The 12,881-nt window shown below is 37.2% G+C and overlaps 2 protein-coding genes and 1 long non-coding RNA gene across 3 annotated transcripts; 2 read left to right on the forward strand and 1 right to left on the reverse strand.

Annotated features, from left to right (window-relative positions):
* The first annotated feature begins 1,008 nt into the window (after positions 1 to 1,008).
* Positions 1,009 to 2,473, forward strand: LOC131010578 (bZIP transcription factor 44-like). The gene has a single exon (XM_057938161.1). The coding sequence runs from the start codon at positions 1,822 to 1,824 to the stop codon at positions 2,284 to 2,286; it is 465 nt and encodes a 154-aa protein (XP_057794144.1). The 5' UTR covers positions 1,009 to 1,821; the 3' UTR covers positions 2,287 to 2,473.
* Positions 2,474 to 5,519: 3,046 nt separating this feature from the next.
* On the reverse strand, positions 5,520 to 6,457 carry LOC131010579 (uncharacterized). Its single transcript, XR_009096604.1, has 2 exons — positions 5,999 to 6,457; positions 5,520 to 5,906 (listed from the first exon to the last, which is right to left on the reverse strand). It is a non-coding gene; the product is annotated as an uncharacterized LOC131010579 (long non-coding RNA).
* Positions 6,458 to 8,421: 1,964 nt separating this feature from the next.
* On the forward strand, positions 8,422 to 12,605 carry LOC131009794 (uncharacterized). Its single transcript, XM_057937201.1, has 7 exons — positions 8,422 to 8,442; positions 9,395 to 10,234; positions 10,315 to 11,253; positions 11,342 to 11,638; positions 11,711 to 11,818; positions 11,899 to 12,087; positions 12,171 to 12,605. Exons 1-7 carry the CDS (start codon positions 8,422 to 8,424, stop codon positions 12,603 to 12,605), a joined length of 2,829 nt encoding a protein of 942 aa, XP_057793184.1.
* Positions 12,606 to 12,881: the final 276 nt, after the last annotated feature.

The raw sequence follows: 12,881 nt of genomic DNA on the forward strand, positions 1-12,881 counted from the left end.
GGACAAATTTGAGACAAAAACGAAAGGTTAGGTATTTAAAAGAAGAAAAATAAAAATAGGTGCAAAAATCAATTCCGTGTAAACGTTAAGAATTTACAGGCAATTACCCCTACAAATTATTGTTGGTAATTAAATTTGATCCCACTCTCCCATGGTAAATTTGCCGGCAACTTTTAGGCAAATACTTGCAAGTTGTAAGCAATAGTATTTGGTCAAAACAAATACTTATATTACACGTTTTTCTTTTCAATACAAATTATTGATAAATTTGATGCACCGTACTGTCCCATGGTAAATTTGCCGGCAACTTTTAGTCAAATACTTGCAAGTTGTAAGCAATAATTGGTCATATAATGCCAAATGAAATTGGGAATTAAGAGTATTGAAATATAAGTGTGAAATCATGTCTTAAAAATGAAATATAGGTATATTTTTGTGAACTATAAATAAAAATTTATTGTATATTTTTCATGGACATACTTTATACAAGTTTTTCTATCCAATAATTCCATCAAATATGCAAAATAACACAATCTATTTTGTCTTTTTAGAAACCCAAAGACCACTTTGATTGCGTGATGTTGACTATAACACAAAACTATATACTATATACACAGAGCCGTGGGCATCTTTCTATGAACACATTTATTAAAGACAATATATATAGATAGGTTATATGAAGAATATATGCTAAATATTTAGAGAAAGAAGAATTAATGCGTAAAAAATGACGAACAAATCAATTATTTTGATTTGGGTTCGAATTCTAGAGGAGACGAGATTTTCACCATATTTACTAGATACGTTTATTTATAAGTTATATTGATTTATTCGTAAAATTTATTAATTTATTCGTTATTCTCCGTTTTTCAAAAAATATAATTAGTCGTGAAACCTAACTCTAGTCGACATTTTCGGTAATCATTGAATAAATTTACATATCTATAATCTATGCAGTAACTATACAAAACGAAAAAATCAACATTTGAAAAAAGTGTGGTACGTAAGAGGTGTAAAATTGGAAAAGAAAATAGTAAAAATGAGTATTGTTAAAGTGACAAGTTGGAAGGTGAAAAAAATGAAGCAGTTTTGTGAGAAATGGGTACAATACAATGATGCATCGATTTCAGTGAGAAAATAGATGGCACAGTGACCGTATTTTGCTCCACACAGCTGGAGTTGTACGTTTATGGCATTATTTCTCCACCCCACATGCCTCATCCGTCATCCCCAACAACCCCATTTCTTCACCTTTTTCAATTTCTTAATTACTATTCTATCCCACCATTTCCTTCTATAAATCAAACCCCTCAGCCTTCTCCAAAGCCTCTTCTCCTCTTCCTCCTCACTCACCTATACCCACTGTTACTTATTCATTTATTTTTCATTTTCTCTACCTCTTTTTTCTATTATCGCCTCGCGTTTCTGGTTGATTGCATATCAACCACACATATCTCCCATAGAATCCTTCATCTTTTCTGCCCCAAAAGATAAATACTTGTTTTTCTCCTCACCAACAAATCCCAAATCATATACTCATACAAAAATTGATGCTGCAGCAATCCTTGTTAATGTTCAAGATCAATTGATGTCTCCTGTTCTGAGTGAAGTGCTCCTGTCCGGTTTTATGATAAGTTCCTCCCTCCGCCGCCGCACCCATCTCGTCCAATCCTTCTCCGTCGTCTTCCTCTACTGGTTCTACGTTTTCTCATAAACTCTTTTCCCCAATCAATTAAACCCTAATTTCTATACATATTTAATTACAAATATATAAATCTATATACAAACAATTCGTTGATCCAAACACACACACACACACACATGGCTACGTCAAGCGGGACAACGTCGTCCGGTTCGCCGCCGGTCCAGAATTGGGAGGGCGCGATGGACCAGCGGAAACGGAAGCGGATGCAATCGAACCGGGAGTCGGCGCGGCGGTCGCGGATGCGGAAGCAGAAGCACCTGGACGACCTGATGGCGCAGGCGGCGCAGCTGAGGAAGGAGAACGCGCAGATTCTGAGCAGTGTGGGCGCCACCACGCAACACTATGTGAATGTGGAGGCGGAGAATTCGGTGCTCAGAGCGCAGATGATGGAGCTCACGCATAGGCTGGGATCCCTCAATGAGATCTTGAGCTACATCAACTCCAACTCGGCCGCCGTCGGCGCCGGGGGCTGCATGTTTGAGTCCGAGGAGTTTCAGCAGGTGGGGTTTGGTGATGGCGGCGCGTGGAATTCCATGGGGCTGAGCCACCACCCAATCATGGCGGAGATGTTTGATTACTGATAGATTTGTGTTTGTGATCGGGAAATGGTCAACATGTTCTTGGCTGGAATTAAGATTGGGGGGTTTTTTTTAATTAAAAAAATATTTAGTGGTTGTCTTTTGTTGTATTTTTTATTGATAAGTTCGATTAGCATTTGGCGTAAATGGAATATCTGCAATTATTGGGTTTGGATCCCATGTTTCATAATTTTTGGGTTTTAGTATTATTTTGATAATAATGTAATGAAGTATATTAATCAAATATTGAAGCTAAAAGATTGTATATTTTGTTTATGTAAAAATCAATCTTAATAATTAATTATTAATCAGAAAATTGCAAATTCAATATTATTAAAAATAATTATAAATTATAAATTGGATACAATTATGAAGCCTAAGTAGTAATTGTAATATGGGTTATTAGCCTGTAAATACATGAACTTTTTACATTTTCTGAAATTTAACATGACTTTTATTTTTAGCCCATAAATACACGAACTTAGCATGTTTTCTGATTTTTGACATCGACATGAAAAAATTCTATTTATTGTTGAGGTGGAGACCGGAATACATGACGTGGACTACGAAATATGCACTTGAATAGAGTAATTTGATTCATTGTTTTGATTAGAGAGTGAATGACATGGTATACCAACCTTCACGTTAATAGTAAATTAGAATTTTTTCTTGTCGATGTCAAAAATCAGAAAAAATGCTAAGTTCGTGTATTTGTAGGCTAAAAATAAAAGTCATGTTAAATTTCAGAAAATATAAAAAGTTCGTGTATTTACAGGCTAATAACCCTTGTAATATAAGATGCTTCAATATTTTCACAATTTATGTCATTCTTAACAATCACATATGTAGTAGTTAGCTTTCTTCAACTACTTTTTTTTTTTTGCGCCTTGGTACATTTTGTTTACCATAATTTCCACATCAAAATAAAAATGCATTGATTAATTATTTAAACAAAATGCCGATTTAGTTTGAAAGGTAGGTGCTTTATGTAGAATTATCATAGAGTCGGTTGACTTCCAGTCACATTGCAATCTCCTACTCTAATTAAACTTACATTTTAAGAATAATAATAGGATTGGGATGTGTTTACTTTTTATCTTTTTAAATGAAGGGATAATATAATGAAGTATAAATTTATCACTTAAAGTGGGATCATATTTTTATATTTTGTTTGATTTGAAGAATAATATATTTATTCATTATAAGGTGGTATAAAATTATATCCTCATTTCTTAAGTATAAAATTATTCATTTCCAAGAGATAATGAGCTGCTCGAAAAATTATACAACTTGTCCGTATTTTTTTCATACATCAAAGCAAACGAGATATAAGGTGGTAAATATAGCTTATCTCTTCCTTATACCTCAAAGCAATACAAGTTGTTTATTTTAGTTTCTTCTTCTTCTTTTTTACTTGGGGAAAGGGGAGAGGTAGATTTGATCAACCCTAAATCTCACTATTTGCAAATAATAGTTCGCATCGTTTGAATGTTCCCTTGAGAACAATTATTTATTTAATTATTATAAAGACTGGAAAAAAGAATGCTATCTCAAATGGTTGAAATAAAATTATAAAAATATTAAGTAAATATTAATACTACTCCCTCTGTCCCACTAATGAAGACACACTTTCCTTTTTGGGCTGTCCCAATAATAAAGACACATTTCCAAAAAATGAAATAATTAGGGCATAAGATACACTAATTAATTGAACCTTAATTAAGGTATAAATAAGAAACACAAAAACCCTAATCTTATTATTTCTGCCAATCCAGCTTCTCTCCGCCTCTCTCACTCTCTCGTCTCTCTCTCTCAATCCAGCTTCTCCGGCGAGCCTCCGACCACCGCCGAGCACCCCTCGCCTCTCCGACCACCGAACGCCCCTCGCCCCTCCGGTGGGCCTTCGATCGCTCGCGCACACACTGACGGGGGCAGAGGGCCGAGAACTAGCCCTAGCCCCGCCGAACAGCGCGGCGCCCCTCCCCCTTCTCTGAGGCCGCCTGCTTCTCCTTCTCCGGTCGACGGCGGCTCTGGGGCTGCGCCGCGCCGCGACCGCCTTCCTTCTTTCCATCGCATCTCTCTCTGTCCGACTCCTCTCTCTTCCCCTCTCGGTTCTCCCTCATCTCTCTCTCCCTAGACTTTGTGTCTGCCGCGATTCGATTTTTGGGTTAGGGGCTAGGGTTTGCCGCGATTCGATTTTTGGGTTCGATTTTTGGGTTCGATTTTGGGTTTGATTTTGGGTTTGATTTTGGGTTTGATTTGGGGGTTGAATTTCTGAGGTGGTGGTGGTTGTCGTAGGCGGCGGTAGTGTCGATTTTGGGTATGAATTGAGGGTTGAATTTCTGAGGTGGCGGTGGTGGTTGTCGGAGGCGGCGGCGGTGGTTGTCGGAGGTATGAATTGGGGGTTGAATTTCAACTAAAACATTAAATAAAAATAAATAAATACACTAAATTAAAACTAATCAACTACACTAATAGTGGTGGGCCACAACACTTTAACAACTAATCTATCTCTCCTTAATCTCCGTGCCCAAAAGACCTATGTCTTTATTAATGGGACGGAGGGAGTATTAATTATAACTACTTGTATAGCAAAGTCGTGTGTATATATTGATTAAATTAAAAATAAAATTTGACCCTAAATTAAGTTTCACAATTTTGTTAACTAATTTTAATTATAATTTTACTTTTCTAAAATGAACTAAATCCGAAAAAATAAATTGAACTACTAATGTATCGTCTTTTTCTTGATTTCGACGATTTTTTTTAATTTTTTTTAATGGATTTTAAACTGTACCAAATTGTTCAAAGTACATACTAGTATTAGTATATCACTTTTACATACGGATAGATGTATCCGAGTTAAGAAAAAACGTGATAGTTTTAGAGTCCAATTTGGACTTTTGACCTCTAACTTCTTTTTTATATGGTACTAGTCGGTAACCCTTCGAAAATCGACGGGAATAAATGAAAATATATAAATATTTGTAATTATTCAATACATTTTTTATTTGATGATTTTAACTAAAATAAAGCATTAAATAAGTTTGTTTTAAAGTAAAAGATGTTAACTAAATATATTTTTAGTGAAACAATTCTCTGAACTCAGAAACTAATTTTAGACACTTCCACCAATCCAATTTGATTATGATGATTTTAGAATTTTTCGATTCTTAAAAATAAACTTCTGTCTCCTCCTCCAAAAAATAAAAAAAGAAGAAGCAAATACCAAAGTCTGAAGCCGAAACATGATACAGTAAAAGACGAAATATATCCATCCTCATGCTATTATGTATAAAAGAAAAGAAAAACCTAAGAAACCCTTGAAAGTACAAAAGAAACAGACTAAGGGCCGAGCCTCATTAAAACCCTTTTACGGAAAACCCGGTAGGAAAAACCGTAGAAGGAAAAAAGAGTACTCGTCTAAAACGAAAACAAAAAGGAAAGGAAAGAAGAGCGGGAAGGTCAGTTTCAAGAACTCCGGCCTAACCATCGTTACCAAACCGACTCGGCTCAACCATCCTTATATAACATATTTTATCTATGAACATGAAAAAATATGATGTGATTTATTGTACCTTTCTTCCCTCCAATCACAAGCAGCACGCACATATCAAATCAACCTAGCAAAATATAAGAAAAAAAATATTTTAAATAATATCGTTAATGACTTAAAATTTGTAAAGTTTGAATAAAATATTAAATTTGCAATTACCTCATAATCTATCGAAAATTTCATCATACACAACATTAGTTGTTGTGTCTTACGTATGACCACTCTCATCACATACTAAAATCTTTAAACCTCTTTTTCTAGTGACTCTTGAGATTGCCACGTAGAGTTGTCCATGACTAAAAACTGATTTCGGTAGGTATAATCCTACATTTGAAAGAGATTGTCCCTGGCTTTTATTTATTGTCATAGCAAAACAAACACTCACAGGAAATTGCCTTCTCTGAAACCGAATTGGAAATTTAGCGAAATCTGATGGACTCATAATCATTCTAGCTATTGGAAACTTCTTGCCCGAATTTTTTCCTGAAATGAGTTTGCCTTCAATTACGCGTTCCCCAAGTTGAGTTACTATCAGTCTGGTGCCATTGCAAAGCTCATTAGATGGATCAATATTTCTGAGAAGCATTATTATGCATCCTTCTTTCAATTTAATTTCATGACTCGGTATTGTATTGATTGTGTATATGATGATCTAATTTGACTGTTATTCCATATTGATTGAAAGTCCTGGACCAATTATCTACAATAGAAATATAATACCTAGATAGATAATAATGATTTAGGTGCTACGAAAAAAAAAAATCCAAACATTATAAAGTGAGCTACAATTGTAGTGAAAAGAGCTACAGAGCTACAAACATTATATTTAAATAAAATTTTGTAGTGAAACATTAGAAACATTATAACTATGAGATCAATTAGTGAACAGAGCTACAAAGTTTGTAGTGAAAAGAAGGATTAAAATAATAAAAGAAAAATTGTTCATAAAAACCAATACTATTTAAAAAAAAATAAACTTAAACAAATCTAACAAAAATAGTCTCAAGATAAATAATGAATTAAATATTAAATTTAAATAACGTGAGTGGCTACTTCTTCATAGTCTTTCTTGATGATACTTGTAGATCATCACTATCTTGATCAACCTCCAAAAGATCATCATCGTGACTTCGTTTTCGAGAAGTGGTTTGATTGTTTGATGAATTGGAACATGTTCCTTCGGTTATCTCACTTTTTTCCTGAAAATTGACATTCAAAATGTTATTCAAAGAGATGCAAAGGTAATTGTATATTATAACATAATAATTAAAGGGTTGGAATTAAATCTACCCACATCAATAAAATGTCTTGCAAAACTACCCACTTTGAAAGTCAAAGCCGAAAAGTACACTTGATGGTGATGGGTTGCTTGGTTTTTTGTAAAAGTTCTTACACTTTTCTTACACAAGTACAATTGTGTAAGAAAATGTGTAAGATAGGTAGTTAAAAATGCACAAAACCAGATAAATGTGCAATTATTGTAAGATGATTGACGTATAATGCCCTAAGTTTGAAAATAATGAAGGTAAGTTTGTGTATAATAAAACAGTAATACGAGGATGCAAAAAATTGTACTTTAAGTATATTTGGAAACAAAAAAAAATTCTAAACCTAATGTATACATTATCCGCCAGTAAAAAATAGCCGCTCGAAATAGCCGCCGGGTTTTTTATCCTGGCGGCTATTTCTAGTGGCTATTTTTTACTGGCGGATAATGTATACATTAGGTTAAGAATTTTTTTTTGTTTCCAAATATACTTAAAGTACAATTGTTTACATCCTCCTATTACTTTTTTATTATACACAAACTTACCTTAATTTTGTATTCTTTTTTTAAAATATATTCTATGAAGTAGAAATACATAATAGGCTTGTATTTAGACAAATTTGGATCATAGTGGTGCAATAAGTCTCGAATTTTTTATTTTATTTTATTTAACATGAATTAATATAGCCTAACACATAAAATAATAGAAAATGTTGGATAAAAAATATATATAATCATATATTATGAAACGGTAAAATATTAGAGATCCTACCACATATGTATCCGCCAGTAATTCGTATCCTCTAGAATTAGCCGCGTGAAAGAAACCCTAAGCGGCTACTTCTAGTGGATACGTTTTACTGGCGGATAATAGTACCATGTCATTTACAACTAGTTTTGATATCACAATATATATAAATTTTATTTATTAGAGTTCATATTAATGGTTGTTGTATTTTTTTCAATTTTGAAGAGCTAAAGCTAATTCAATTGTGATTGGACAATTCAACCGGCAACTCTAGTATGGGAATCTATAGGCTTTGCAGAAAAGTGTAATTCACGGGTATTGGAATACTTTGGGCACGGCTTTTGTGGGTTTCTTTGACCACATTGAAGATTTGATAAGGTCGAAAATCTTGGGTAGGGCCCATTAGGGTAACTTTTTATGTTAAATTATGGTAGAATTTTTGAGAATCAGCCGCACCATCACCACATTCTAGCGGATACTGAATTTTTTCTTCGGAGAGTGAGAAGCAGCCGCTGTTTCATTTTTACAAACGAGTTCATTCGGTCTTTCTTCAAATCCATTCACGCCATGGCTTCTTCATCAAACCAAGTAAGTATACTACATTTTTAAAATAATCACGTTTTTAAAATTCACGGTTTACTGTATTATGCATAAAATAATAACGTTTTTTAGGTTATTCAGAATTTAAAAATTTATAACATATTAATTAAAAAATATAGAACCATAATTAAGTAATATCCGCCAGTAATTAAGTTTTTTAAGAAGTAGCCGCCGGGTTTTTTCAAACCCAGCGGCTACTTCTTAAAAATATTATTTACTGGCGGATATTACTTAATAGTGGTTCTATATTTTTTTATTTAGGTTTTTAGTAATTTAATAGTTAATTATTCATTATTATTAGTTGATGTTTGTTAATTCATTATGTTTTGTAAATTGAGTTATTCATTATGTTTATAGTATTGAATTTTGTTTTGTACTTGTAAGAAAATGTTAGATATATATGTTAGTTATATATGTTTTGTATGTGTTAGATACACTTGTTGAATTTATTTGTTTTGTATTTGTATAGTATTGAATTTTGATTTAGATATATAGTATTTATATAGTGTAGTTGAGTGTTGTTACAAGTTTGAGTATAGTTTCAGTGTTGTTAGAATTTTTATTTAGTTGAAGCATATTTAGATATATATAATCGTCTATTTAGATCATTAGGGTAATTTTACTGTATTACGCATAAAATAATAACGTTTTTTGGGTTATTCAGAATTTAAAAATTGATAACATACTAATAAAAAGATATAGAACCATAATTACCTAATATCCGCCAGTAATTAATTTTTGTAAGAAGTAGCCGCCGGGTTTGAAAACACCCAGCGGCTACTTCTTAAAAACTTAATTACTGGCGGATACTTTTTTATTATGGTTTTATATTATTTTATTTATGTTTCTAGTAATTTAATAGTTAATTATGCGTTATTATTAGTTGATGTTTGTTAATTCATTATGTTTTGTAAATTGAGTTATTTTTTGTATTGAATAGGTTCGTTATTCGAGGCCCGAGCAAATCAATCGTCCAACAGTTGAGATCAGTTCGTACAACAATATTAGTTACCTATCGACAGTAGTCCAGAGACTAAGAGAAATTGGCGGTTTTGCACTGGAGAATACGTTCAGGCAGGGGTGCTTTGGGGATATGTTGGATTGGCAGCCGGGCCAGAAGTGCAATGCTGCATTGCACTATATTGTCTCTCGTCATCTTCAGATCACGAGAGATAATGAGGATGATGAGATCTCCTTCTACATCAACGGGAGGAAGGTTGAGTTTACTCCGAGAGATTTCGCTCTCGTGACAGGATTGTCCTTTGGGGATGATCCTTTTGACCCCGAGGCTGAGCACGATCTGAGCAAGGCTCGGACATTTAGAAAATTTTGCCGCTCTAAGCCGGTGGCAGTGCGGGACCTAGCGGATAGATATTTCGACACCGACAATCCAGTAAATGACCCCGACGGCGGGTTGTACCTCCGTGTGGCCCACTTGTTGGTGCTACACGCATTTGTATTAGGAGTGGACGTGCGACGACCCGTGCAGTCCTGGACTTGGAAGCTGGTGGATGATTTGCCGGCCTTTTCCAGATTTCCTTGGGGATCGTGCGCGTATAGGAGCTTGAACTACAGGTTGAAGCACAGCACAATCAAAAAGGATTGTAAAAAGTATCACTTCTACGGTCCTTCTTGGGCCCTATTCATTTGGGGTCTTGAGAAAATTCCCGAATTGGGCCCAGCCTTAGCCTTATGCAATGCGGGGGTTTACCCTAGATTTCGGAGGTGGACGTTCGTGAAGACCAAGTTGGATGGGTTACAGAGTTATTTTGAGTCTCCGGTAATAATTTAGTTGTTTATTTGTTAATATTATTTTATTTTATGAATATTAATGTTTGACTACATTTTTTTTGTTTCTAGGAGAACGGGATATGGGAGATGGTCCCCGATGAGTACGAGGCCAAGACATCTTACTGGCTATCGGTGGCAGGCGTCAATGCCGGGATAGGGGTTCGAGTACCAGAGCCGGCAGTCTTTGGTCATAGGCAGCCTCGGCAGCGCTACACTGGTGGGGACCACAACGAGGATGCTCCTGAGCATCAACCTCGGCGTCGCAGTATGAGACAGGATACTGGCAAGCGCCCGAGGGGACAAATAGTGGACACCTCATCGAGCAGCAGCCATCACGATCAGAGCATTGGGGGCGATCACCCCGTTGATTCTGGTCGAAGGTCTCACAGTCACAGAGCCCCGAGGCCTAGGCACGAGGATGCTCCTGCACCTTCACAGTGGAGCGATGAGGATTGGCAGCGCATGCAGCACATGATGCGCGAGAGTGAGGAACGGGTAGCGAGGACCGTGGAGGACAGCCTGTTCAGGAGGATTAAGAGATATTTCGAGGACAAGTTCGATGCTATGCGTTGCCGATGCTCGCATAGCACTGATGTTCACGTGCCCAGACCTGCTCCACGATCTCACTCTGACAGGAGACGCGAGCCCCAGCCCGAGCCCGACTCCGATCCGGCGCAGCCTACATCCTCAGAGGCCCCATCGCATCACCAATCCCCTGCACATGAGTCTCCTGCACGAGAGGTGGGACAGACTACTGGTGATGCCATGCACACCCCGCAGTGGCAGCATGATCCGTTTGGTGGCCCGACTAGTTTTGGGCATGTGCAGACTCCGCACATGGGTGTCCACCACATGCCCACATTCGAGGCGTCCAGTTCTTATGGTGGGCCACGCTACTCGTGGGCTGAGCCGGGCACGAGTTCAGCATACCCTTTTGAGCCGGCCCGTTCTTCGGCTCCGATCCTGACTCAAGATGAGATGCACGAGTATTGGAAGCAGTTTAGAGGGGTATGTTGTCGTTGCATTAAATTTACAAGTCATTTAATTTAAATTATGTCAACATTGTTTAACTTGCGTTGTTTTATGTGAATTATAGGGAGTTTCTGAGGCAGTTTCTGAGGCAGTAGCTGTTGTTCCCCTCAGTATTTGTGCACCGGAGGCTCCACGCAGAAGTCGCCGAGAACGGAACCCGTCGGCTGCACTTCGATCACCATACGTGCACAGCGCCGTGCCGAGACCCGTCGACTCACAGTATGTTGACGGGTTTGACCGTATGATGAAAGCTGGCAACCGTGGCAACTACCGGACGATGTCGGTGGCAGAGAGCGAACACCCTCTCCCGTTTAGCTTTTGGACCACTATGCAAAACACGAGGAGAGACCTCTCGTCCAATGTTGGTTAATTTATGAATCAGTTGTTATCATGTAAGTCTGGTCACTTGTTACTAACATTTAAGTACGTGCAGGCTGTTGATTGCTACATGATGACGATGAGATCGAGGTTGATGAGGGGTGATGACTTGATAGACGGTGTTGATGCGAGGACCACCATCGTATTGGATACAGAGTTATTCGTAAGCATTTAATTAAATATTATTATTGGATACATAATTATAATCAAATATGCTTTTAATATAATGTTTAATTGCTGCAGAAATATTTCGATGATGAATTCACGCAGTTGAAGTCAGCGTGGCGGGAAATGTTTCCCGCGAAGGCAGAAGGGCGGTTTATATTTTCCGACGGAGTTTTTGCTACGTGGCAACCGCATTCCAAGTGGATGTATATGGTGCATGGGCAGGGGGTATCTTCGACTCATGGCTCTTGGATGAATGCCACAACGGTACACATATATATCTACAGTATAAATATGTTGGAGTAGTTCATTTTTTATTTCCTCTTCACCAATTGCATTTGCGTGTGCAGCTCATTTTGCCTATACATGTGTGTGGACGTTACATTACATGCCGAGTGGATTTGCTGAGTGGAGTTTGCGACATCTTCGATTCGCAGTTGTTCAAGACCCTGGCGCAGCCGCGCTTCGATGTGATCGCCGCCCTATATCCGCTGCAGTGCCTGTTGGGTAAGATGCTTGAAGTGTCCCAGTGGTTCGAAAGGACCACGATTGTCAACAACCCGTTGGAAAACCTCCAATGGCGAAGGTTGAAAATCCAATATGCCGACGAGAATGAGCAGTTTCAGCAGCCAGATCAATGCAGCTCCGGTGTTTTTGCGTGCATGTATGTGGAGCGTCTGATATCAGGCTCGCCGAGCCTTGCGTGGGGCAATGGGCACGCCGCCGACTATAGGCGCAAGATAGGCAGTAGCATCTACGAGTTTTGCATCCCCGCATCGAAATAGCTTATGTATTTGTACATTTAAATGATAATTATGCAAATGACGTTTTGATTAGAGGTTGCAGTATCTTTTTGAGTATATTTCTATGATTTTCCACTTGCATCCTAGATAAAATTATGAAATAAGATGATTTATGCAACTAGCCGCCAGTAAATAATTATCCGCAAGAAGTAGCCGCTTGAAAACATTTCAGCGGCTAATCACGGCGGGTAATTAATTTCTGGCGGCTACTTGCGCTAAACGTCTCATTTGATAGTTTAATGCATAAAAAAGCATACT

Source organism: Salvia miltiorrhiza, chromosome 2, assembly GCF_028751815.1.
Source record: "Salvia miltiorrhiza cultivar Shanhuang (shh) chromosome 2, IMPLAD_Smil_shh, whole genome shotgun sequence".
Classification (NCBI taxonomy): Eukaryota; Viridiplantae; Streptophyta; class Magnoliopsida; order Lamiales; family Lamiaceae; genus Salvia; species Salvia miltiorrhiza.